The sequence below is a fragment of the Dermochelys coriacea genome, chromosome 10 (genome assembly GCF_009764565.3).
Source record: "Dermochelys coriacea isolate rDerCor1 chromosome 10, rDerCor1.pri.v4, whole genome shotgun sequence".
NCBI lineage: Eukaryota > Metazoa > Chordata > Testudines > Dermochelyidae > Dermochelys > Dermochelys coriacea.
The window spans coordinates 12,613,050-12,639,378 of record NC_050077.1 but is presented as its reverse complement, the minus strand read 5'-3'; the positions used below and the strand labels follow the sequence as shown (position 1 = coordinate 12,639,378).

At 46.5% G+C, this 26,329-nt stretch overlaps 2 protein-coding genes across 14 annotated transcripts in view; one reads left to right on the top strand and one right to left on the bottom strand.

Annotated features, from left to right (window-relative positions):
• Positions 1-13,731, bottom strand: part of LOC119862325 (lysosomal alpha-glucosidase-like) — a 28,381-nt gene extending 14,650 nt beyond the window's left edge. The window contains exons 1-4 of one of the 6 annotated variants that reach the window (XM_038418876.2): positions 9,976-9,991; positions 9,475-9,583; positions 1,465-2,005; positions 1,022-1,167 (exon numbers count right to left, since the gene is read on the bottom strand). In XM_038418876.2, the coding sequence (XP_038274804.1) occupies positions 1,022-1,167; positions 1,465-1,995 (677 nt within the window). In that variant the 5' untranslated portion in view covers positions 1,996-2,005; positions 9,475-9,583; positions 9,976-9,991. The other 5 variants (XM_038418879.2, XM_038418877.2, XM_038418873.1 and 2 more) reach the window with 5 other exon arrangements.
• On the top strand, positions 10,114-25,892 carry MAFK (MAF bZIP transcription factor K). Of its 8 annotated transcripts, none has more exons than XM_043494163.1 (4): positions 10,114-10,273; positions 20,363-20,386; positions 20,922-21,001; positions 22,273-25,892. In XM_043494163.1, the coding sequence occupies exons 3-4, from the start codon at positions 20,966-20,968 to the stop codon at positions 22,705-22,707; spliced, it is 471 nt and encodes a 156-aa protein (XP_043350098.1). In that variant the 5' UTR covers positions 10,114-10,273; positions 20,363-20,386; positions 20,922-20,965; the 3' UTR covers positions 22,708-25,892. The 8 variants fall into 8 exon arrangements, with proteins under 8 accessions (XP_043350098.1, XP_038274821.1, XP_038274824.1 ...); XM_038418893.2 differs by lacking the exon at positions 20,363-20,386 and adding an exon at positions 19,992-20,118 and having other exon boundaries at positions 10,124-10,273; XM_038418895.2 differs by lacking the exon at positions 10,114-10,273 and adding an exon at positions 18,316-20,118.
• Positions 25,893-26,329: the final 437 nt, after the last annotated feature.

Here is a 26,329-nt window from a genome sequence, read left to right as displayed (position 1 = left end):
GACACAACCTGGCCCAAAGGTCAGCATGACTCAGTCTGATCCAGAGATTAGGTTTCAAGTCAAGGTGCCAGGGAAAGTCTCCTTGGAGATTATATTAAACTCTCTAAGCTACAGAAACAACACAGGAGTGAGGTTTCCTGATTGTCTAACCACCAGCAAACTACTCCGAAGAGGACCGGTTTAGCAAATACACAAAGTTTTAAACAAAAGTAAAATAAGGAAAGGGTGGTGCATTTGAGGTGGAGAGCAAAGCAAAGAGCTCTTCTCTAACATGCCTCGTCCTGCTAGAACTGGCCACATGCTTAAGGCTGTGGGCAGGTCACTGAATGAATCTGTGCATACTTACGCCAGGACGGCATTTGGCCCTTCCCCCGGCAAATCCAGTGTGTGTGCGCGTGTGCGAGAAAAGAGCCAGATTTACAGCCCTCACACTGATTTCTTCCCCAGAGTATCTGGCTCCTGTCCAAACTAGTGCCCCACAGGCCATCTGGTGTGCAGCATAAAAACAATCCCACTTAGCACTTACACAATGCTTTCTTTACATTTGGAAGGCACCAGACAATCACTAAGTCATTAATACATTACGCAAACAAGCACATTGTAAATGCAGAAGGACAGACTCTTCTCCTCTCCATGCCAAGCCACATCGTGCCCACATTGACCAAGTTCCCAGAGTCAACCCTCCATTCTTTCTACCCAGACCCAGGAAGTGATGTGCTCCTCTCTAGATTCTTATGCAGTGCAAATCCCCATGGTGTCTAAAACCTCAGTTCTTGAGGAAGAGGGAGACCGGCTGTCTCCCCCAGCCTAGAGGGCATGCTGACACAGCAAAGCTCATGTTCTTCCCACCCAAACCCAGGTGAATAAACCAAGCAGGTGGTGGACTTGGGCTTAGGAAAGGAGAGAGACAGTTCCTTCCTCCCTCCTAGCCTCAGCTCTGTGGTGCCCCCACAGGTGGAGCTAATGGGTGGGGTCAGCTGGAGAGAAGTTGGCGAGAGAGAAGAGGAGGGTGAACTCTTACAGCACAGTGCCAGAGGCTCTGCGCCTCAGCAGCAGGCCAAAAGGCTCCTTGGAGAACTCCAGGCTGTATATGGGATTCTCAGCTCTCTTCATTGCCTGAGGAACCTCCAGGGGGACTGCGAATCGAGGGCTTGTGGAATCCGTGATCTACAAAAGGGGGAAAACATGCCTTAAAAACAGCAAAGCAGGAGGCAAAGGAGTGTTTAATTGGCTCAGAGGGGTAACCTGCCAGCAAGCTAAACAGCTAGTGCCAGGGGGTACGGCTGCCATGTCTGACTTGACCCTAGACTAAGGCATGAGATGGGTTCTATTGCTGGTCAGGGGCTGGTGTCAGCCTGCAGAGACCAGGGGATTTAGTTAGCCGGACTGAGAGGCCCTACCTGGGACCCTTCTAGGCATGGAGGCCTTGACGGGAAGGGACACGCACCAGAGAAGGCAGCTCACCTTGATGTGTAACCGAGTGTCTGTTTCAAACTCCACGCTCAGCTGCAGCCTCTCAATGTCTCTGGGATAATAGGCCTTCACCTTCCTCCTCAGCAAACCCACCATTCCCAGCTCAGTCTGGTTCAGGCTCTCCAGGGCATAGCTGGGGAAGTCAGGGGGGTAAAAGCACCAGGGCACTCCGCTCCTGCTCCCCAAAGGCTGGTCACGTTCAATAAAGCAGCACCCCCTGCTCTCACAGAGCTCTTTCGTCACCACCACGTTCCTCTCAGGGTAGCAGTCAAAGCGGAGAGGCTCAGGAACAGCGCTGCATTTCTCCAGGGGCGTCTGTCCACACTGGCCCCCAGACGCCTGTCTGAGCATCCACATGGTGACTCCACTCAGCAGGACAGCTACCATCATCAGCAGGCCAACACACAACCACCAAGTGGACAACTTCCGAAGGTAGGGCGGCTTCCCATCAATGCTCTCTTCTTCAGCATAGGATTCTGTAGGCTGGGGGATGTCTGTTGCCAGCTTTTGGTAGGACTTCATCTTCCATGTGCTAAAATGAGGGAGGGAATAAAGCACCAAATGAAGGAACTGGCAGAGAAAATCCTACCTACTGATGAGGAGATTCTTCCACAGGAGAATAATCATCATGAAGAATAAGTGATATCAAACCATACCATAGCCCCGAGGTTGAATTTCCCTGCCTTGTCTTGCTGCCTACTCACTGTTTTTCACAATAACTTTAGAGCAACATACAATCACTGTAGCTCTGGTCCCTTTGCCGTAATACTTGCATTGTGCGGAACATACAGAATAACTCTTGACTCTGGAGACGGGTTTGAAGGCGGAAAACAGGACCCTGCCCTACTTGATCTGCTGCTCAGTGCTCTGCCTCATGTAGGGCCAGGCCCTGCACAGGTTCAGTCGTTGGGAGAATCTACCAAGAGCCCTCCCGTACACATTGTACAAGGAACAGCTGCTGTTTAAGTCTGCATTCTTACTGAGCACCTAGAGAAACAAAGAGCGCTACCAGCAGAGGTAGCTAGCTTCCTGCACAAGCTGACAGACCAAAGCGAGAGAAGTGGTGGGACACACACACACACACACGCCTTTCTAAGGATGTTGCAGTTGCTACTCCATTGTGTGCTCTCCAGAGGTATTCCAGCTATTTCTGAGTTTAGGGAGCGATAATGTTTCCAGGGTCTGTTATATGGGCTGAGCCCTTCTCAACCCACCCTACCACAGCTGTGGCTTTCCGAGATCCTTGTGAGGTGCTGAGCACGCTCAGCTCTCATTGAAAACAATTGGCATTGAAGATCTCCAGCTCCCTGGAGTACTGGACCTTTACATTGTAAAATCTTTGGGGCAGGAACGTGCCTTAGTCTCCATCCCATTATAAATGACTAAAGAACTATTTTGCAAATCTCACATACAAACATCTTCTCTGGGGCCTCCTTGCAAACAAAGGGCCTTGCTGAGCTGCTACTGCCACTGCAGGAAAGGGAGAGATCTCCCAACACCTTAAACTACAGCCATTATTTCTCTAAAACATAGATTTGCACATATACTAATTCAAACGCTTTTCACACCAAATCTGCATTCTGCAGGCAAAACAAAAGCACAGGGAAATTACTTTTCTTGATGTACAATTAAATATTTTATTTAATATATACACTGCAGTAGCACCAAGATGCCTCAATCATGTTGGGCCCCATTGTGCTAGATGCTGTATAGCCGTATAATAAAAGACAGTCCCTGCCCCATACAGCTAAGCAGTTTTATTTAATGCATATTCCCCAAGACACTCAGGACCACCTTGTCTATTGACTCCATTAATACAGCCATATGCCGATGCAAAACTCTGCAGCTGTGTGTGCAGATATTTGCATGAACAAACAGGTTGCTAAAATGCAGTAACCTGATCCATGCACCAAATGCCCCGGGCATGTATAAGCGCAGGGGTTCACAGGTGCAAATGGACTTGGCCTGCCACCTCAGTGGAGGCTGGTGGAACACAGGACCCCAAATTGTTATTTGAACGGATCACTATGATCAGTTGGTATTAAAAATCCCCCCTGCCAATGCACTGGGCCACCATTTCTCTCTCTGAAAATCCCTGCTGAACATACTTAGCTATTTTGCTCTCCCCTGCCTCTGATCCGGTGAGAGCTAAGAAGCTTACATACACCTGTCTCCTCTTGACATTGTGGTTTCAGGAAGACAGTGAGGTCTCCCAGATTGCAGCACTTCATGCCTGCTGTACCATAAACCTCCTAAAAGAAGCCCCACACGGTCTCTACCACTTCAGTCTATTAGCAGCGCAAAAGACCTAACTTCCTGTACATTTCTTGGGTACCTAAGAAAGTTAGATTATTTCTACCTGAATGCTTTTTGTTTATATTCTAAGTTCTAATAAAGCCATATTCTTATAAATTATGTCATACCAAAGTTTATTAATGGAAAAGGAGTACTTGTGGAGACATTTGTTAGTCTCTAAGGTGCCACAAATACTCCTTTTCTTTTTGTGAATACAGACTAATACGACTGCTACTCTCAAAGTTTATTAGGAGCTTTTCCCTTGTCTGAGTTCAGTGGGAGTTTCTAGAAAGGATTTCAAAGCCCATTACAAAAATGGATAGGCATTATTATACACATTTCACAAATGCACAGAGAAGTTGTGGCTTGCCCAAGGCCACATAGTGAGTGACAATACCAGGAACAGAATCCAGGTTTCCTGACTCCTAGTCCAACATCTTATCCATAGGACTCTGCTGCCTCCCCTATATAAATAAGATAGACAGATACAGACTGTGACAGGATATATCCCTGTGTCCACACCCCACACACTACTGGTAATCATCTTTGTGAGGTTTCATTTAAAAACTCATAATTTGCAGGTCATTATTGTCTTGAAAATTGTGTGTGGCAATACTGTATGTGAAGTTATGAGATGCCACTGTATGTTGTTGTTAACACATGTTCCAAACTGAGGTTGCAAAAAGAGTGGACTCAAACAAAGGAATGTGTGCATTGCTTAATTTGCATTTAACCAGTAAACAGTCATCAAACAGGTGAGGAAAAAGCAACAGGGAACATCCTTCTCTATAGACTCTATCTCCTGAATCTCAGCTGGAAATGGCTTTTAAGAGGGGGACTGACACTACAAAAAGGAGGGATAAACACTCCAAGACACCCCCCATCCCTGGTTATTGCATTCATGACACCAGAAGCAACCAAGGAAGCATTTGTTGGATTGGAAAAGGGGTTCTGACCTAAGGAGTTTGCTCAGTAAAACTGTTGAAAGTATGCGATGAGAAAACTTTGCTTTGAATTTAACATAGTTTGTTAAGTTAAACACTAGTAGAATTTTTATCTTTATCTTGTAACCATTTCTGGCTTTTATGCCTCATTACTTGTACTCACTTAAAATCTCTCTTTGTAGTTAATAAACTGTTTTATTGTTTTATCTAATCCAGTGTGTTTAAATGGAAGTGTCTGGGAAACTCCATTTAGGGTGGAAAATTATGTGTATATTATTTCTAGTAAAGCAATAACGGATTATATATACACACTTGTATTGTTCAGAAGAGGGCTGGGCAGTACAGGAGAAAAATCTAAGACTGGGAGTGAGTTGGGGTCACCCTGCAGTATAACCTAGGCTGGTAAGAGCCCAGGTGTAGCTGGCTGAAGCTCACACCCAGACATAGCTGGGACTGACTTGCATACTGGAGGTTGTTTGTGAGAAATCCAGGCTGGAGGCTACAGCAGCAAAGCATTGTAAAGGGTCCCAGGTTAGAGGGCAGGGATGACACAGCTTCTCATTAGTCTGGATTGTACCTTGATATGTCACAAAGACATATATAGCTAATACATAATGTACATACTACAGATGGGCCTGAGTCACAAGGTCCAGATCCAAACTTCCCTGAAGTGTGGGTGCATTCAGATCCAGATTTCTGCCTGGGACCCCTTTCCAATACACATGTACATATGCTTGCTTGCTGAAATCAAGTACATAATTTTACATTCTCCACCAAGGCTCTTCTTCTCTGCTACATTCACTGTAGAATACAGATTGAAGAGCTTCTTTCTGTTCATTAACAAAAGCCATCAGAGTCTAAAGATTACCATGAAAATGTAGAAGCCCTTCAGATTAACTGTGGATTTCCCTGTGCAATATGAATATCAGAACAAACAAGCCATAAAGTAGGGGCTGCTGTGAATTGGTCACTTCACCTGGGCATGGAATTTCAGATTTAAAACCATCTGTAGACTGGCCACAACAAGGAGAATCCTCTGCTGGACAGCTGAGCAGGTGGAAGGCTGCTTTGTGCCATTGCACTAATGCAAAGTAGCCTTAACAGAGCTGAAGATCTGGTCCTGTCTTGAACTGTGCTACTTATTACTGTGTTCAGAGATGAATCTCAAACCATGCTGGACAACCATTTTTCTGACATGGCTGGAGCTAGCCAAACCCATGCTACAAGCTACTTTTCTCTACATAGAGGCTAATTCTCCACTGCCATGCATTTTATGTAGCCATTTATACCTGTGTAATGTGAGCGGAAAATGCTTCTCTTCTGATAAATGGCTGCACAGGAGTAAATGGCTACACAAAGTGCAAGGCAGTGGAGAGTCAGGCTCATAGGGATAAAGCCTGCCCTATGAGTGCCAAAGTGCCCTAATAGTCAGTAGATTCAACCTCTTGAGGATACCACTCAAGTAAGAGGATCCTCAGGTGATGCAGAACGAGCACAGTGGCTCCTATGGCATCCTGCCTCCTGGCTACTGACATGGGGGGTGTGATTGGGGAAACCAGGGTTTGCCTAGGGCATCCCATGTGAGCCAACATTCCCTATCTGCCAGAATGTCCCCACGGGCCTCTGGAAGTCAGCCTAATTTAGATCAGCCATGCTGTGGCTGGGAATGATCCAAAGCTCAATGGCCCCATAATGGGGGAGCACAAAGATGACTAAAAAATTGCCTTTGAACCCTCAGCTTGAGCTGTATGTGTGCTCTTTAGGCACACTTCAGACCTTGGACCATGGTCCGTAGCATGGTAGTTAGTCTATTGCAGTTTTTGAACACGCTTTGTAAAATTGTGAGGTTTGACGGCAAGCAGCACTGATCCTGTGTTAGGCAGTAGCTTTATTTTAGCAGTACTAGAGCCAGTAGCCAGCCTAGCTAAGTCAGTTCAAAAAGGATGATTCTTAAAGTCCTCGGATACCCAGGAGAGGAAAAGAGGAGAAGCTGAGAATCAGCTCCCTGATTTTCTGCCTCAGCAAAGCTTAGAGCAGCCTAGGGATGCTGTAACTTGTACTACCTGACTACAGATCCACAGGGACCACATATCAGCAGGGGGACAGTCAATGCACTGTGATAGCCATTTCCCCACCCTGCTCTCAATATGTCTCCTAAAATAGGGCTGTGAGGAGGGGAGGTGTAGGAGCTGGGTACGCTAGCTCTGCACCTGCTGGAGACTCCCCTTATTCCAGAGGAATCCTCAACAGGAAACCTGCAGGTGGTTTCTGCTCCTTTGCACTGCTTGGGTAGTGCAAAGGGAGTGTCACAAGGCAATGAGTCTGGCTTAAAATATGAATTGCAGCCTCTTGATCTTTTTTTTAAATGTTTGGCCCGCAGATTGAAAAGGATTAATGTCACTGGCTTAGACAGACAGTTTCAAACATACGAGATCAAGTGCAGAGACAGATTGAAAGTCTGATTTTAAAACACTCAGCCCTTCATATGTTCTAGTTCATGGATTCTCAACCTTTTTTGTTCTAAGCCCCCCACCCCCACGACATACAATAAAAACTCCATGGCCCACCTGTGCCAGCCACAACAATTGCTTTTCTGCATACAAAAGCCAGGGCCAGTATTCAGGGATAGCAAGCAAGGCAGTTGCCTGGAGCCCCATGCCACAGGGCCCCCCACAAAGCTACATTGCTCAAGCTTCAGCTTCAGTCCTGAGTGGCGGGGATGAGGGCCCCAGGCGGTGGGGCTTCTGCTTTCTGCCCTGGGCCACAGTGAGTCTAATTCTGGCCCTGCTTGGTGGACCCCCTGAAAGCTGCTCGCAGCCCCCTAGAGGGCCCCGGCCAACTGGTTGAGAACCACTGTTCTAGTTAACAGTCCATGATATTTCATCATCATGGTCTAAAACTAAGTAGATGTATTGCTATTGAGGTCTCAAAGGTTGAGCACACTGTTGATATTAGATTCAGTTAGGGCAGTGTTGCCAAATCTCAGGATTTTATTGAGCTGCAGCCTTAAAGCTCTAGCTCCTTACGTCATTGACTACATGAGACTCTCGCTTCTTTAAAATGAAAGCTGTTTCTAGCCCTCATGGTTATAGAGAAAAACTTAATATGAATCCTAACAGCTCAAAAAGCAGAAGACAAATCAAAAAAACCCAACCTTTATTATATATTAAAAATCTCATGATTTTTTAGACTTGATTTATAATTTTTTGAACACTAGGGATTGGCAATATTGATGACTTTGTTATAGGACAACTGGATGAACCCCGCTGGCCACCACTGGCATTTCAGAGTCTCTTGACTCCAGCAAATAAAGAAAATCTATTGTAAAATTTCACCCCTTTCTATTATTGCTGTCCCAGATTGTATCTTGTCTCTCTCTCTGCTGCAGTAGTCACTCATAAGAGGAGGGGACTTAAAGTTTTCTAAGCACTATATAGAGATCTCCTTTTCTCTTACTAGACTCCAGTCTGATATATAATTAAGCTTGGAAGAATTCCATTTTTTTTTAAAATATAATTTCAACTGATAATATCAATATTTATTTTTAAGCATTTTAAAATCTTTTTATTGGCTTAATTTTCACAGTAGCACAAAATTGTGGGTTTCATGCTTTTTATTTCAAGTTTTATCAATTTAATTTTTCCCAGTTGTGAGAAATTCGGGCAGGGTCAGACAATTATCTAATGATAATAAGCACTGAAATTCAAAAAGTTAAAGCTTTATAACTATTAAAACACAAATTGTCAACATCACATGTCAAACTATATAAAGTAAATATCCTTAAATCAAATGTTAAGTTCTCAAGCAACATTTTTCTTCCTTTGCCTATCTGTACTTTTCAATTACTTGTGGAAACTTTTTTGTCGGTGTGTTTGTACCATGATATCGATGTTTACCAACACTAGCTGATAAAAAAATCCTTCCAAGCCTAAATATAGTGTTATATGGTAACTGGACACTTGCATTCTCCTCTTGTGGACATCAGTATTGCATAAAAGTCACACTGAAACTCAAGGAGGAAGTACTTTGAAATCCATGTGACTGAGAAAAAAATTGAAACTGAAAGCCATTTTCTACTCCATTGCCAAAAATATAAGGAGCATGGACACATCACAAGATATCAGAAATAATATGAGAAACTTCTATTAAAAAGCAAGGACGAAAAATTGCTTAATTCTAGAAGAAAGAGATTATTATTTGACTAGGTGCTTGGTGTTGTACGATACACAACAATAAAGACAGTCTATTCCCTCTGGACCTTACAGTCTAAAAAACATACACAGATGACAAATGGCACTGGAAAGCCCAGATGCAAATAAATTTAAAGGGAACCCCTTCTCCATATTGAAGGTAAACTCACTTATTAGTTTCAGAGTAGCAGCTATGTTAGTCTGTATTCGCAAAAAGAAAAGGAGTACTTGTGGCACCTTAGAGACTAACACATTTATTTGAGCATAAGCTTTCGTGAGCTACAGCTCACTTCATCGGCTGCATTGTATGCAGCCGACGAAGCGAGCTGTAGCTCACGAAAGCTTATGCTCAAATAAATGTGTTAGTCTCCAAGGTGCCACAAGTCCTCCTTTTCTTTTCACTTAGTATTGCGGAAGAAGAGATGGTGAAAACAGCTTCACAACACACGACAATCAGCCACCTCTTTAGAAATGAACAGTGCTCCTAAATATTCTACGGAAGCCCAACACTGCTGTGCAGCTGTATCCTAGATTCTTGAAATTGTAGCCTCCCTTTGGCACCACTTACCTACCTTGTCGTGCCCGGACAGCTATCTTGAACTCAGCCCCTCTAGGCTGCCAAAGGGGATGTTGATCAGCACTCTAAACACTGCATCGGAAACGTCCCACACTCCCTGAAGTCTGAAAGAAGTTAGGTAGAGCAGGCACCCTGCAGTTTACTGACTGGGGGGCTTTTCAGGCAAGACCTTGTATGCCCGAGTTCTGCCAGGACGTTAGGGTGTCTAGAGCATTTTTTTTTCTTTTTTTGCACAAGACACAGTTTGAAGCAAATTGCTTGTCTCTGGCCCCCCTGTGAAGCTGCTATCCCCCGCCCCAGAGGTGGCTGCACCTCCGCAGTAAGGGGTGGGTAGGGTTAGGGATGTTACTCATGGGGGTGAGCAATGCAAGGCAGATGTTGGGTAGTCTCACGCCACGCTCATATGCCCCCCCCCCCACCCTTGTACCAACTGCACTTCCGCATCCTCCTGCCCCCCCTCTTCCCTGTGCGCCCTCCCGCTCCCCCCCTACCGTACCCGCGCTCCGTCAATGAACGCGGTGGGCGTGGCCAGACGACGCGTCATGACGGGAGGGCGCGGCCAGATGACGCCAGGCGTGAGGCGCGATCCCGGAAGCGGCCCGGCCCCTGGTTGGTCGGCTCCGGGGCGGAGGGGGGCGGGGGGCCCCCGCGCTTGTTGTTGTTCCCGGGACTCGCACACACAGGGAGGGAGGCTGAGAAGCGCGTCCCCGCCACTATTCCCCCGCGCCGCGCGCGTCCCCGCCTCCACCGCCACCTTCCCCCCCCCCCTTCCCGGGCGCTCCTGACAGGCCCAGGTAAGACGCGGCCGTCGGGTCCGGCGCGGCGGGGCAGGGTCCGGCCCGCGCGGAGCCCTCGAGCCGGGCAAGGAGCGGCCGGGCACTTTGTAGCAGGAGCTGGAAATTCGCTGAGTCATCGTCGCGTGGGACACGTGGTGTCTGTCCGGACCGGACCGGACCGGACCGGGGGGTGATGCCGCGTCCGGCTCCGCGCCGGGGGGGGGGCGCCGGCGCTCATACACGTGGCTGCCCCGGACGGGGGCCACACCACGCGCTCGGCGCGGGCGGTCGGGCGGGGTGAGGAGCAGGTGGGGGGCGCTGCGGCTTGAGAACGGCAGATCCCGGGGGGGCCGCGCGCTGAGGGGGTGGGGGGCGCGCCGGCTGCGAGGGGAGGGGCAGGAGCCGGAGTGGCTCTGACCAGAGGGCAGTGGGGCTCCGGGTGGGGTGTGAGAAGTGGGGGCTGGCCGGCTTGGCACTGGGGGAGGGGCTGGGTGCGTGGAGTGTGGCACGAGGGAGAGAAGCGGGATCTGGGCCATTAATGAGGCTTGGTGAGGGGTCGGGGATGCTGCCCCCATCTCCTGGGGATAGGAGGCGAGAGGAGAAGGAGCTGGATGACAGTAGGGAGGGTACCAGGAGCATTTGAGGGGCAGTAATGGCTCATAGACTGCAGATGGCACAAGGGTCTTGGGGAGAAGAGTGCAGAAGTATATGGGATTAGCACTCTCCTGGGGGGACTATGTCAATGGGGCATTGGAGCAGGAAATCTGAGCAGAGAGGAGAGGCGAATGGAGAGGTAAATCAGAAAGGTTGGGAGGGTCTTAGGACCAGAGTTTCCAGCAAGATGAATAGCGGAGCCTGCAATGGTCTTTTAACTGAGCAGAGGGTGCCTGGCCAAAGAGGCCTTGGGACAGGAAGCTTTAACTAGGCCAGAGACCCCAATCCCCCACCTATCCTCTCCAGTCTGGAATGGGGGAGAGAGAGAGAGAGCCTGGGCAGGCATAAAGGAGGGTAGAGGGATGGTGGTTGGGAGTGAGGCAATGTCTACACAGCACTTTGGGCATTAAAACTTTTGTCGCCCAGGGGTGTGAAAAGCACCGGTGTGGACAAACCGATTTGTCAGTGGGAGAGCATCTCCCGCCAACTAAACTACCACCCCTCGTTGGAGGTGGTTTTATTTTGTCCTCAGGAGAGCTCTCTCCTGGCAACAAAGAGCAGCTACACTGCGTACCTTACAACAGCGCACCATTGTAAGGTGTGCAGTGTAGACATAGTTTGAGTGAACATTGAAAGCCTGAAGGGAGTTAATGTTTGGGCTGGAAGGATTGCATCCACTAGAACAGGCTGTAGTGTTAGCAAGCTGTAGGATTCAGCAAAGCAACTTTTCAGTTAAATCCTTCTGAATTTAGATAGTGCTGCTGGTGTAACGTCTCCAAGTTATGATGTTTTTTCTGAATTTAGCATTTGTGCATAGCTTATCTCTGAATGATTTTATTCTGTCCCCTTAAAGAACCCATGCAGCCCCATCACCAAGCATTCGAATGACATGCAAAGGAATCTGTATGCATGCATGTTGGTGGCCCACAGGAAGTACCTGAGGAAGGGCAACTGCTAGAATTTGTAGCTCACGAAAGCTTATGCTCTAATAAATTTGTTAGTCTCTAAGGTGCCACAAGTACTCCTTTTCTTTTTGCGAATACAGACTAACACAGCTGCTACTCTGAAACCTGCTAGAATTCAGACGCTCCTGTGAACCCTACTACTACAACATTAAAGGAAACTGCATATCCCTAGATTTTTTGGTAATTCTTTGCATTGTGTTAGCCATGACAAATGAACACACCTTCATATGACATCTTGGGCTGTTGAAACCCTGTGTAAGACACATGTTGCTTAATCACCTGCTCCGCATGGCCACCCATGAAACTGAAAGAGCCTCCTGGTTTAGACATGGTCTTGGTAACATAAGATGCCTAACATTTTGAATCAGAATGGCCAGCAGTTCTTGCTACAGACACTGGCATGTTTTCTATCACTGGGAAGGCCAAAAGCTTAAGCTAGTGGAGGAGGGGACCCTGTACCCACATTGTAGTGGTGGTTCTCATTAGCTTGTGCCATAGGACAAGTGTACAGATTGTGTCTAATTTTGAATGGTTCTTGAAAACAGTTCTAGCAAAGCTGTGCCCTGTGACTCTGAGTACTAAATATGACTGACTTTGAAGTGTAAAGAGAGCCTTGAGAATTCTGGATAAAATCAGTATGGGTCCACAGTTCTGAGTGGAGCACTGAGGATCTGGAAACACTGATAAGTGAGCATCCCTACTACTGGCAGTTTGCATCTCGGTGGCCTTTATCCTTCCTACAAAATACACTAGTTTGCTTAGAAAAAGAGTTTTTCTGGGCCAACAGTAACATTCTGTGCTGATGTGAGAAATGCAGGTTTAGTTTCCTGGTCTACTCTTTTCCTAGACTGGCTGAGAATGGGAATTCTGAGGAGACAAAATGTTCCCCTTCTGAGGGGAAGGAGATGCTTATTAACAAACCCCACAATCCTTTAGATACATAGAGGTGCGCATAGTCTCATGTCTGGCCTTTGGCCTGATGAATATGACTCTGTGAGGAGAGCTATACCTGGAAAGGGGAAACATCTGAAAATGTCTCCAGCAGTTCAGAGACACACCCTTGATGAAGAGTGAGCAGGGAGGGGGACTTTAACATTCAGAGCATCTGCTCTGCGGTAGATTTGCCTGATGACTGTGCAGGATACATCTGATCACTTTGGATTTTTAGACAGAGATAAGGGCGGGAAAACCTTATTCCTCTGTCTTCTTCAGACAGGGAAGGAGATGGCACAAGCTAGAGAAACATCCCCGCTGGGGGGACAAAGGAGGGGGGAATGGAGGTGTTCTGAACCTTAAAAACATGATTTAGTCAACTTTAGAGAGATCTGTTGCTGCTGCCAAGGGCCGTTTCCTCTATCTCCCTCCCCCCATTCCTCTGTGTGTTGCTTAGTGGAGGAGGGGGTTCTATGGATCCCAGCAGAAAACAGGCCAGGACATCTCAAATTGGGAACAAACCCCTTTGGGCAAAGGGACTTTGCAGAAAATGGAAAGGGCTTCATTAATTGTCTTGGCGTGTTCACCCCCTGGATAGCTCCTCACTAGAGCAAAGCTGGGTCTGCAAAGAAGAACATAGAGGTAGTGAGCAAATGCTCCTGTCCCACACAGTGGAAAACTGCATCCCTTTTTGTGGGATTTTGGGCCCTGTGTCTTTGGAAAAGGTGCAGCCCTGCTCCCAACACCAGCCCAGCCAGTATGTTCCATTATGCTGCTGCCATGGTTTAGTATTTAATTTATTTACCTTGCTGCTTTCGCACTGATGGAGCGGTGCTTGTCGCCTGCTCTCTTTCTCTCCCCTTCCGAGTGTAAACTAATGCAGAGGAGCCTGCCTCCTCTTGTCTCTTCCTAAACATGATGGACACTTTTATTATCCAATGACAGTTCATAGTCTGGGCAGGACCGAGGGGGAGGGAGAATTAACCCTGTTGTGTACCTAAAGAGATTCTCCCCACTGTATTTTCCACTGAATGCATCCGATGAAGTGAGCTGTAGCTCACGAAAGTTTATGCCCAAATAAATTTGTTAGTCTCTAAGATGCCACAAGTACTCCTTTTCTTCAGAGAGAATGTGGAGGATAATTATTAATGAGGATATGGTTACAGAGTGCAGGGGCTGTGCTGGATCCAGTTAGCAGGACACTTGGCAAAATTTGTCAAGGCTTTGCGCTCACACTTTGGCTTAATTGTGCTAAATGTTCTTTGAAACATTAGGGTTAACGCAGACCCCACTGCAAAAGTGCAGTATCTAAAAAATATGGAAGCAGAAATCCGCAAACTCTGTTTCTAGTGTCTGAGGGCCGTGCACTTTGCAAGTTTCCCCTAATTCTGTGCCTTAGCCTCCATTGTTTTTGCAACAGATTGGCAGTCTTAGACATTACAAAATGTATGTCTTTATTGAATTAACTGTAAATGATTGGTTCAGTATACATTGTCAGTCAGTGTTCAGGTACTCTATTGAAAACATATAACTATATTGGAAGTTTGAGAAATGAAGGTGGGACGCCTGGGGCTTTTGGCGGCTGAGGTGGCATAGTGTGCAGTTTTGTTTTGTTTTTTATCCCACAAACACACTTGTACTTTGAGTATTTCATAGCTAGATGCCTGCTAAAACAGTGCTAACTCTCTTTTATCAAGAAATCCCAAGCTCAGCACCCTATTGAGATGAATAAGCCTCTCACTTTTTGCTGAGCTATAGTTTCAAGCTGTCTAAAGACTCAGGCAGGTAATACTGCATTGGTTCATGTTTGGAAGACATTCTTGTGACTGTAAAGCCTAGAAACTCTCCTTAATGAAAGCAATGATCCTGCTGCTCAGTTCTAAAGCAAGAGATAGATGTGCAGCAAATTCCTCTGGCTTGCAACATTTGGGACACTGCATAACAGTACTGTTATCTTTTCTCCTTGCTAACTATCACTATATAGGCTGAGAAAGACGCGATATAATAGTTGGAGCATAGGATGACTAAGAGCCATGAATTCATAAATCCTAATCCCAGTTCTGCCATTAAATCCCACTGTGGCTGTGAACAAATCACTTCACTGTGCTGGGCCTCAGTTTCAGTGTCTGTAAAATGGAATATTTATTTGCCCCTGGAGCTGGTATGAGATTTAACTGAAATTAGTATAACATTATTTATCACTATATTTTATAAATGTACATGAAATCAGAGCTCTGTACCCTCTTTATATCTGTCTGCAGTACATCTGACCTCAGTAGCTCCCAGTCTCCCCTCCCTGAAACTCCAGGGTCTCTGTAACGTGACATACAGGCATGCTCTCATGATACCCTGAATCCTCTGCTCTGTAACCACAAGGGCTCTGCAGCATCTGACTCAGTTGTTTACTAAACCACTGAAGACTGTCTGATCCCTGTCCAGGCTTCCTCAGAGTCCTGTCCTGGCAGCAGTCTGTTTCAGTCTGAAGGTTTCTGAATCTGTTCTTTGCTTCTGGATGCTGGTTCTGATCCATAAGCGAAATGGAAAGCTGGCTAGCTGGGTGAGTGTTCTTGTGTAGCTTCTCTCTAGAACAGTAAACACAGTGACTCACCCCTCCTGTGTGTCTTCTCTCCATTCACGTAGAAGTTATTGCATGCTCTCTGTGTGATTCACATCATTGGTGTATCCTTCCCCCCTTCTCCGTTACAGATGAATGACAAGTGTCAGTTTGCCTCTCAGTGTGTGTGAGGATTGTTAGAGCAGGAGGAGGACTTGTGAATGATGGAGAGGAAGATACTCTCTGCATTCCACACTGCAGTGTCTTGGGAATCCATGCTGTGTCTCCAGGGGATGGAAGCACAGGGCTTAGGGTTTAAGCATCTGCCGTTCCCTCACCTGTCAGACCTGATGTCCTACTTGGTGGATGTGTCATGTGGCCAGCTTTGTAGGCATGGTTAACTGACGTTACTATCTTGCAGGTATGGCATGTGGAGGTGTGACGGTAGGGATTGGGTAAGTGTGTGCTTTTCACTGGATGAGAACAGTTGTCAAATTGAAATGCTCTGCAGGGGGCCAGGAATAGCGTGACTATTCAGCTTCTCACCACAGCAGCCAGGGCAGTCTGTCTGGCCTCTGACATAAGGGCAGGCTGTTGGCTATGGATTACTCATTCATGGTGACTAGCCACACTCCAGCTCCAAGTAGCCAGCCTTTTAAATCTTAAAGGAGACTTACAGGCAGAAGCAGCAAGAGTTGAAAATAGCTTGTGGATAAACAGAAAGTTTGGGTAAGTCACAGAACAATTTCATTGGAAATGATCTAGCTGGATTTCGGTATGGTTGGATAGGGTGTATTCCTAGCATAATCTTCTGTGCTTAATTGAGACTATTGATGATTAATTGTCAGATAAAATTGAGAATTCCTTCCTGCTTAAACTGTACACTTCTGTCTGCTCCTTAAGAGGGAAAAAGTTGTTGCAGGTTTGGGGTGAGGGTCATATAGTCTCAAATTACTGTACGTGCTGCTTCATGTGTGAATGGAAGCTAAAGAACTGTGGTGCTTCCTACTGGATAATTTATGTCCTTGCCAATGTTCCCTTTTGTACTAAAATGAGTTTTAACATCCAAGGCTATGTATGAACTACAAACAAGTGCATCCTTGGCTGCTGTTAGCTACACAGTGACTGCTGGTATCTAACCCCGTCCTCTGAAAAGTGCTTGGGGAGCACTGGAGTATGAAAAGTGCTATTCAAACCAAATTCTGATCTCGTTTGCTTTTCTTCTCACACAGCAGTGCTGCCCCACCTCATCCCACTAGTAAGGGTTGTCTTGGTTGAGTGGGTGGGGAAGAGGAGAGCCCCAAAGGAAAACAGTGGGTATTGCAGTGTGTGCCAAACTGAAACCATCAAATATGTGATCCTGGGCTGAATAAGCAGAGCACTTCAAGCTCTCATGAGGATGCTGAAAGTCAGATCAGAGCCATCTGGGGGCCAACTGCAAAGGTGTTGACAGAAGCAGGGCCGGATTTCCAATAAAGCATAGTGGGCACGTGCGCAGGCGTTCTAGGTGCAGCTTACCTCTCTAAAACTGTGTGCAAGATGAAGGTCAGCTGTGGGTGGGGGGTGCTGAAGATGCTGTGCCTACGAGCACATAAGGTGTAAATCCGGCCCTGGACGGAAGTGCTGTGGGATAACTTTATAATAAAAACACTAGCACTGTGGTTCTTGGTATACTTCCAATAAAAACACTTGTTTTAAATATAAATGGGAAACACAACCTTATAGAAACACTCGTCCCTTTACCAATGGCGTAATAACTTAGTACATATTTATATATCATCCAGAAATGTGCCATGCGGCTTACAGAATAAAAGTTGTAACATAGTCCCTGCTCCGAAAATCTTGTAGTCTAACTTGAGATAGGAGGCTGCAAATGCAGTTAACCAGGAATAGGGAAAGAAAATGTTTATCGTAATAAGATCACACATTTATATAGAGCCTTGCAGACACCCCTATAAGGTATGTGCACTGGACACCATTAAAAATTGAATGTTTGCAGCACTGTGTGTACCTATTTACAAAGGGGTGTTCTGTTTTTTTGCAGTCTGTATACAGAAAATGCCACATACTACAGTATATTTAACCACTTGTAGGTGGTAAATAGATAGTCATAAACAGCACCAACTGTGTAAGTATTTCCCCTCCCCCCCCCATACAGATGGGGAAATTGAGTCAGAAGTTAAGTAACTTGCTCGAGGCCTAAGAGTGCATAATTGCCTGTCAGGATTACAACCAAATTCATGGTACTAAGTCTTGTTCAGACCACACCATGTGATGATCACTGGCATAAAATAAATTTATCATGGGATATTCAGTCACTTGAGTGATCTTATTTTGGTGCTTTTAACCGTACTATATTAAACTCTCAAGTAGGAGTCTGTTCTCAAATAGCAGTGGACCTTGACTTCAATGTCTGTGCGTGAACCACTATTTGAGAATTGATGCTTATGCAAGAACCAAATTCCTGTGTGGGATCTTCTTCCGGATGCTGATTTTGCTCATTATTTACAGGTAATCTAGTGACCGCCACCTATAACACTTGTAACAACCTGGGCCCTTGTTAAATTGTTGTGTGTACTAGTGTGCCTGGTCTGGTACCAAACATGGAGGAGTCTAGGACCTTCCTCCGAGCAACAGCGTGGAATGTAAATAGACATCCCTTCAGCAGACATCCGAGCACAAAGCAACAGGTGACCAGAAGGGGGGTTCATCACCCAGAGTCGCAGGAGGCTTTTAAAAATAAGCAGAGTTACTTTGGGTGGCAGACTACCCCCAACAGTGACCCTCGGGGAAGTTTCCACCCTCAGCACTTGCTTTCCACAATATTCCACATTTCTTCCCCTCTCTGAGCAGCCTCTGAGCAGAACTGAGTGTTCAGTTTTTCCATCGACTGGTGTAGAAAGTGCTCTGAAGACTCACTGGGTGAGGATCAAAAGCCTTTTTGTGTAATCGGTGGGTGTGACCGAGTCATGTTCTGCCTCCTCCCCCCTTCCTTTCTTGACTTCCCTTTTCCGTTTTCACTGGGCCAGGTGCCGACAGCAGGATTGTGGTGTGCCCCTTTCCTTGCAGGGATTGGGGGGATGCAGAGGGAAGGAAGGAAGGAAGGGTTTCTGAGTCTGTGGGAATGTGAGCTCTAGCTCTCCAACTCTGTAAACAGCTGGTGACTCACTGCATAGCTATGGCACCAACTGACTGCCATGCCTGCGGGGGGGGGGCGTGTGCACGCGCGCGCGCACTTGAAGGGAGGGGTGTGCGGTGTGTTTTCTTTATACATTGGCAGCTCGCTGCTCCTTTTACTCCTTAGGACCATTTGGCCAGGTCTAGGAGCCCTTCCTTCTTCCTGTCTGTGCTTATGATGTGTGTTTGTGTCTCTGGCTTGAGCAGGAGCATGCTCCTGCTAGGCGTAGTTAGTGAATACCAAGTGTGACTGGGAAGTGAGGGAGAGGAGAACTGCAAAGGGGGAGAAGTGATGTCTGGATAGATATCTGCGTGTGAGAGAGAAGACTCAACCCTCCCTCAGGCTTCTTAGTTGTGCTGCAAGTTTTGTATTTCACATAGAAGAGAGGTCAGACTCCAGCTCCACACCCATCCCTTTTCCCCCTCAGTAAGTGGTGAGGTGCCCTCCCAGGTGGGTTTGTGATGATCATGAATAATGACCATTTGTCCAGGGCATTTTTAGTGCGCTTAGCTGAGTCTGCTCCTGCTGCCAGGGAGGAGGTGAGAATAGCCGGCACTGCTGTGAGGATGGGGTGTAATACGACACAATGCACCACCCTGTGTGGTGCCGCACAAAAGACACTGCATACCAGTCGCTTTAAGTGGCCCATTCATCATGAAACGTCTCTCGCTGGTCTGGCTCGTGTACTGCGTGATAGGAGGCAGTCGGGTGGGGGCGAGACATGCAGATGGAGAGATACTATCTCTGTCTCAGGCTGACAAAGAGATGAGGTGCTTTATTGAAAACATTCTGCAATCCAGGGAAATGCTTTTACTTTGTGATTTTGTTCTTTGTCTTTCCTCTACCTCAATGTGCATGTCACATGGTGAAGTATCTTTATTGGTACAATTCAAGCAAAAGCAGCCTGAACTGAGCCAGCCTCCTTTACCCACACAACTCCCTGTCATCTCCTGCACCCCACTTTCATATGCCTTTGGACCTCCCACCTCCAGGGTTGTTTGCAGATATGAATGAGTTTGTTTACTCTCTGATGACCTCATGATGTCTTTTCACAGACATGACCTGAAGTCATTATTGCTTTTGGGCTTCTCTGTTTCCATGGTTACTAGCTCAGGGTTGGCTACTTTCCCAAGGTCACCATGGCAACTATCAGAAGGGAATCATGCTTGGGATGCTTTGGCTGTATTTTTCATCAATGATTAGAATGTGTGACACGATGCAGACGTGGAAATGGGATGGGGCGGGGGGCAGAACTCCCGCCAGACAGTCTGTATGTTCTGTACACCCAGCACCACTGCAGCCTTTGAAATCCACTCCAGCTGCTTCTTGGGAGGGACAGACTGTGTCAGAGCTGGAGCCCTCGCGCCCTCCCCAGCTTGTGTAGCCAAGATGCTGGGGAAAGTATAGGCAGATGCTGTGATGTCACAGCTGCAGTGCCCTCTTCTGTGGTAGGTACATCATGAACAATCGCTCTGGCAATGTCATCTCTCCAACTTGGTGGTTGTGAAGGTTCTGGAACAAGGTCCCCCTGGACGGATTCTCTAAAGTGCTGATTGAAGGGGAGAAGTTAGCAGCGAAGGTGAGAGTGAAGGGCAGCTTCTCAGCAGAGGACATTCTTTATGTCAATGGATACTCCTCTAGGAATATCAGACAGGTGACTTCTCGCAGCCTTAGGGTGAGACGTGAAGCAACAGTCCTGATCTACCGGGAGGCACAGAAACTCGCCCCGTGTCTTAATAATTGGTTTTGCCTGCTTTTTTAAAAGTGATATATTTGCCGTGTCTGTGGCTAAGGGTTAGTAATGGAATACCTTTCTTCCCCAGGCTGCTGGTTCAAAGCCAATCCAGGTCAGTAATGACCAAAATGGGAGGGGAGAGGCAGCGATGTTACTGTCTGGTGGCTTTTCCGTGGCTTTTGTGAAATGAGTTGATAGTCTTAGTCCAGTCCCTAATGGCTGGATCTGTATATCTCAAAATCCTCCACAGGGCAGATGAAGAACTGACTGGCTCGTGGAGACTGAACTCCCCTCTAGCCCTTAGAAGTGAGATAGCACATTGCAACAGTAGTGTACAGTAGCCAGCACAATTGCTACTTGAGAATGGAATCCAGTATTGATCCACTTCCTCGCACTTTTTCTAAGCAAAAATATTACCAAGAATTTAAAACAAGCCCCATTTAACTGCAAAAAACCAAAACAAGCTGTATTTACATGTGGCACTTGCTGGTAATACAAAGACGACCCTCCCATATGTGGCTGGAGGAAGACACTCCTCTCTGAATCCTTTTGGTGGTCCTAAAGGTTGATGGGTCACTATGTCTTGAATGTTGGGTCTGTTTCCTTTCCCATTCCCTTTGAAAATCTTGTTGTGCTGTTTTTTCCAGTTGCAATTTCTGACCAGTTCTGTCCAGGAGACTGTGCCCAGGTTATGACGACTAATCCCAAACCGAACAAGGCATTAAAGGTAAGGTTGTGGTGGGAGCCTGACTGAGATGATTCTGGGTAAACGGGATGGGTCAAGGAGCCACATCGATAGTGCCAAAAGCCATTTATTCTCTGAGGGGTCCTGCTTGCAAATTAGTGTGTCAGAATGCTTCTCTGGTATCGGCTGGGAAGCATTTGTGAAGAAAGGATAGAGGGGCATTGATGATATAATGGGGGAGGCGGGGAAGACAAGAGTCTCTGATATTGCGCATAGACTAGAGTATCTGTGTTGGTATTAAGGAGACACGTCTAACCGGGTGGGGGTTGAGGTCTATTGACAGCATCGCAAAACATATTGTCTGCAGGCGTGAGAGATTGCTGCTACTAGGGGCATATGCACCTGGATAAGGAAGCTGCAGATTTGCAGATGTTACCTATAGATCTGAGTAGGCACTGAACTCTTCATAGACACACTTGCCTCATGGCTCTGATGGCACTTTTGCTGATCAGCCTTTAGAAATCCCTTCTAGTGTCTTGAGTCTCTCTTCCAGGTGCCCTGCATTCTCTGTAGATGTTCTTTTTACCCCTTTAAAGTTCTGCAAATAACTATGGATAAAAAACAAACAAACAACCTCTTAAAGGTTGAGAGAGAGTTCCTCTGTCTGCCTCATCTAACCTCCCTACTGTGGCCCAGTAAATGGGCCTGCAGCCTTACCACTTCAGGATGTGGTCTTATGAGCTAAATAGGGTTGGGTTTGGACAGTATGTGGATGGGAGACCTTCAGAAAAGAAATGCACAAGGTGCAGGAGGTAGTGGTGTTTGTTTTGGGTCAGTATTGACCCAGTGCCTCAGCATAATCCTGCAAGGCACTGTGCTGCTGGAGATAAGATGAAAAGCTATGGTCCTGACCCCTTGCGATAAAGATCCCATGGCATGTTTCAGCTCAAACAATTTTACTCCAGTCCCCTTGTAGTTTTCTCTGGATAAGATATCCATTGCTGTATCCCCCTGCAAATGGCTGTGTAATGTTGGCATAAAATATCTAGAACTCCCAACACAGTGGTTTGTACGCCCTGAAGATACTATGCTGAAATATCTGCCATGTGCCGCTGAGTGGTGGCTGCATTTCAGTGGTATGAATAGCCTGTAAAGTGCTTTGGGATCCTTCTGTCTGAGAGGTGCTATACGACTATAGTTGCATTACTGCAGGGTAGCATAGTTGCTTTCTTGCTTTAGCCAGGATGTCTGCTCAATACCCAGTCATGTTGCTTGTTGCTGACTGTTATCTCTGTGAAATGGATACCTTGTAGGTCAAGGAGGAGTCGGGAGAGAACGCCCCAGTGCTGAGTGACGATGAACTCGTGTCAATGTCTGTCCGGGAGCTGAACCAGCACCTGCGGGGTCTCACGAAGGAAGAGGTCATCCGCCTGAAGCAGCGGAGGCGCACACTCAAGAACCGGGGCTATGCTGCTAGCTGCCGCATCAAGCGTGTGACACAGAAGGAGGAGCTGGAGAGGCAGCGGGTTGAGCTGCAGCAAGAGGTGGAGAAGCTGGCCCGAGAAAACAGCAGCATGAAGCTGGAGCTGGACGCCCTGCGCTCCAAGTACGAGGCGTTGCAGACCTTTGCTCGTACCGTTGCACGGGGGCCTATTACCCCGACCAAAGTCGCCACCACTAGTGTCATCACCATTGTGAAATCCGCTGAAATCTCATCCAGTTCTGTGCCATTTTCAGCAGCATCCTAGTGCCCTAGATGGGGGAACTAGCAGCCTTTTGGAGGGATGGGGAAAAGGCTCTTATGCACCTTGGTCACTTCAAGAATTGGCATTTTAACAATTCCTTCTCTTTCAAAAGTGCAAAAATAAGAAAAAAATCTACAAAGGGAACGTAACTGGCTGCTCCTCTGTGAACTTAGTGGTTCCAGGAAACTCTTGTGGCTGGGATTTGAGCTCTGTACCTAGTTTGAGCTTTCTCTTCCTCCTCCCCCTGCCTACCCAACCCTCTTTAGGCTGTGGACAGCTTCTCAATTGGGAGAAGATACTGGAGGAGCCTTCGTTGTCTTCATGAATGACATTCAAGAGCCAGCTAACAGATGGACTGTCAAAATCATGTGAGGTGAATGTATAGAGAAGAGTTTCCTTCAGCGGCATCCAACTCCCATTAAGAAGTTACCTCACCCCACCACCACCATCGTCTGTCATAGCAGTGGCAGAGAAATAAACTCTGAAGCAGAGTGCATTCCGCCATGCACTGGGGGGAGGAGAGGAGGGTTGGTTATACAGAGGGGTAGTATGTTTGGGTCAGACCACACCAGTTAGGAAAAACCTTCCTGTCTTCAGCCCATACTGGTTACCAGTTTACATGTTTTAATGCACCCTATACCTGTGTGGCCTATAAAGCTAAATTGCAGCCTCCCTTATACAAAGCCAAGTCTACCAAGAGCTCCTTCCCCAAGATGTGCCTGTAAATTGGGTATATTTATGCAGTTTATTTCTTCCAGATGATCCACAGGTTTGTAATAGTGGCTTATTCAGGGTTCCTTGAAGCTCAGCGGAGGAAGGCACAGTAAAATTTAAGAAGGGAGGTATGTTGGGGGGCATAGAGAGAAATACTAGAAGTATTACTGGACTGAGGCAGAGTAGGTTACCGTGCGGGGGAAGTTGTTCTTCTGGAAATCAGCCCAGTGAAAAGGTGTTTCCGTAGAGCATGCTAGAAAGATGTGTTAAAAGCACTGAAGTAATGAGAGGGCCAATAGCATATGTGTAAGAAGATCAAAGCCAGCAGAGACTCCTGGATGACCGAGGTGGTGGTTAAAGCCTTTGCCTGTTAGAACAGTGACCATCCCAACCTCAGGGGCCATGTACACTGGTCTTTGCCAACAAGAGATGGGGTATGGGATGCTGGGTGGAAGCTGAAAAGAAGAAAGATTCTTAACCCGATCTCAGTCATTAAAGCTGGGTTCCAAAGAGTAGAAAAACCTATAGTGTTTTGTGTTGGGAGGGTTGAGAGAACCTGTCTGAAGACAACCCTGAAACTCAACATTTCTTGGGCGTGTGAATTATCCCAAAAGATGCATGGAGGGCAGGATTGGAATCAGTGGCTTTTGGGGGATAGTAAAATTGGGGTAGAGAAGTAGGACTTATGGTTCTGAAGGATAGTTGGGAAGAGGTAACCGTGGCTCAGCAGTGGGCAGGAAAGGGGAAGCCAAAGGGAGAAGAGTCCACTCTTCTTTAACAGGACTGAAAAGACATTCTAAGTTTCCAAGTCAGAGTGTAAATAGCTATGTTCATGTTAGTGTGTTTGAATTAGGAAAGAAAAGGGATTGCCTTGTGTTCCAGAGTAGGTCAAAGATTTGTGGGCTGTCAGATGCCTGTTCTAAAGCAGGTGAGAAGAGGTTGAGACTCCTGAAGTTTACGGTGACTGGAGGAGATGGCTGATGTTCATATTCAGAAGAGTTTGGTAGACTAGTGTTCCAGAGTAAGGTACAAAGGAGAAGATGGAGAAAAATGACTGTGTTCTATTTTAACTGAAAAGGATAAAGGAAGATGCTCGTATCATTGAAGGACAGAAAATTAGCATCCTAGACCAGTGTAGGATATTGTTTTTGAAGTCATCATGTGTCTTGAATAGCAAGAAGAATGCACAAGTTTAGTGAAGCCCTGTCTTTCTTCTAAAGACAAACTCATGTTGTTGTTGGCTCACTTTTACCCAGTTACTGGGAGTCTCTGGGTTTCCCAAGAAGGTACTTAAGTCAAGTAGTTGGAGAGGCAGAACCTGGTTCTCATTCAGTCCTAAACATCTACATTGATGACTTTACTGAGCCATAGAATGTGTAAGAGTAATGCTTCCTTGATGGCTTTTACCCCACCAGATTAATCTCCTCCTGGAGGAGGCAAACAGGAAGTTACCAACAAATATAGTTTGGATGGTATTTAGTTCCTCCACTTCCTTACCATCTCCTAACAGGCAGATTGATGTCCTGATACCAGTTATTGGCTCCCCCAGCAGAAGCTGAGGAAGAGAAGAGAAGACCCTTTTCATGTTCTGTAACTCAAAAGTATTTGGAAATCTTCCCAGATATTTAAAGAGCCACCATTAATACAGGCAACGTCTAGATTCCTAGCACTGTTGGGACTTGAAAAGAGAAAAATATCCAGTGGACTTGGAAATGACTGAATGTTCCCCATTTCTAGAATAGCTCCATGAAAGTCTTGAAGTTCCTGAACAGATAAGACCACCACCGCCCGGGGCATCCTTCACTGCACCAAGGAAATGAGATCAATGAGACAGGAGTGTAATGGGGAATTTGTATGTAATTCTGTGGGGTTCTCTTGCTGTTGGAATGAGATGAGGAATAGATCTGAGTTCTTTATTAGTACTTCCATTGTGGCTGAGCATTTTCCAGTTCTCTGAAGTGTGCCAAAGGCTTGTCCAAGTGATCGCTGATTTAGTGCTAGTAGGTGCGTAGTCTCTGATCACTCAATCAAGAATGAGACCTGGGTGTTATTAAAGCTGATACCATAACCATGGTAGGTAATCCATATTGGATATCCATAAGGACCACGTGGAAATATTTAAAAAGAGATATATATATATTATATACATTTTATCATACAGATTTTTCGTAATTTTTTTTTCCAAGTTTGATACTGTAAATCTTTACTAAAAGAAATTGCCAGTCCAGGGCTCCTTGGGTGGTGATTTGGGGGAAAGGAGGCGTGCTTGCTAACTTCAACAGGTGGGTCAGAATTGCAAGATAACCTAGAGGGAGTAACAATCTGAAAGCTGCTCACCATGTTGGAGAGAGAACTCCTTCTTCCTCTGGGGTTTGTTTCTGTTCCGTCCTGCACTTGCAAGCCTGATGCCCAGGGCAAGAGCCACATGAGGGAAATTGGGCCAGTGCTTGCAGAATCAGTAGGGGAGCCCTGTTGAAAAGGAGTGCTTATTTCTCTTCAACCCTCCTTCCACTCCCTGCTTGTCTCTCCTTTACTGCAGTAACTAGGGCTCCTTTCTCGCCCCTCTTATCTTGTCACACCACCGCTAGAGGGAAACGAGTCTTAATTTCATGAGAATTAGGCTTCACTTCTGAACCCCAGGCCCAGAATTTTCCTCCGATACCCACCCTGTGCATAGGAACCACAGTATGAAGGTGGGGACATTAGAAGCAGCCAGCGGTATGTCCCCGACCCACAGTTGGGGCGTTGTGGGATGTTTACATTGGGCAATAACAGGTCCTTCTTATCAGGGGCTTCTCTGTGCTCCTGTACGTGCATTTGTTGTGCTCCTGACTGGGAATAGTTTCCCACTAGAGAAGCTTCAGAGCCCTTTGAAGCAAGTTAGCATCTCTGCTCTTGCCCAGCTATATCT

Excerpts from the sequence above, each read along its gene's own strand:
- MAFK (XM_043494162.1), top strand. The coding sequence starts at position 20,490 with ATGGCTGGATCTGTATATCTCAAAATCCTCCACAGGGCAGATGAAGAA. Across the intron at positions 20,581-20,921 it reads CTCCCCTCTAGCCCTTAGAA|TTGCAATTTCTGACCAGTTC; the intron begins GTGAGATAGCAC and ends TGTTTTTTCCAG. Across the intron at positions 21,002-22,272 it reads AACCGAACAAGGCATTAAAG|GTCAAGGAGGAGTCGGGAGA; the intron begins GTAAGGTTGTGG and ends GATACCTTGTAG.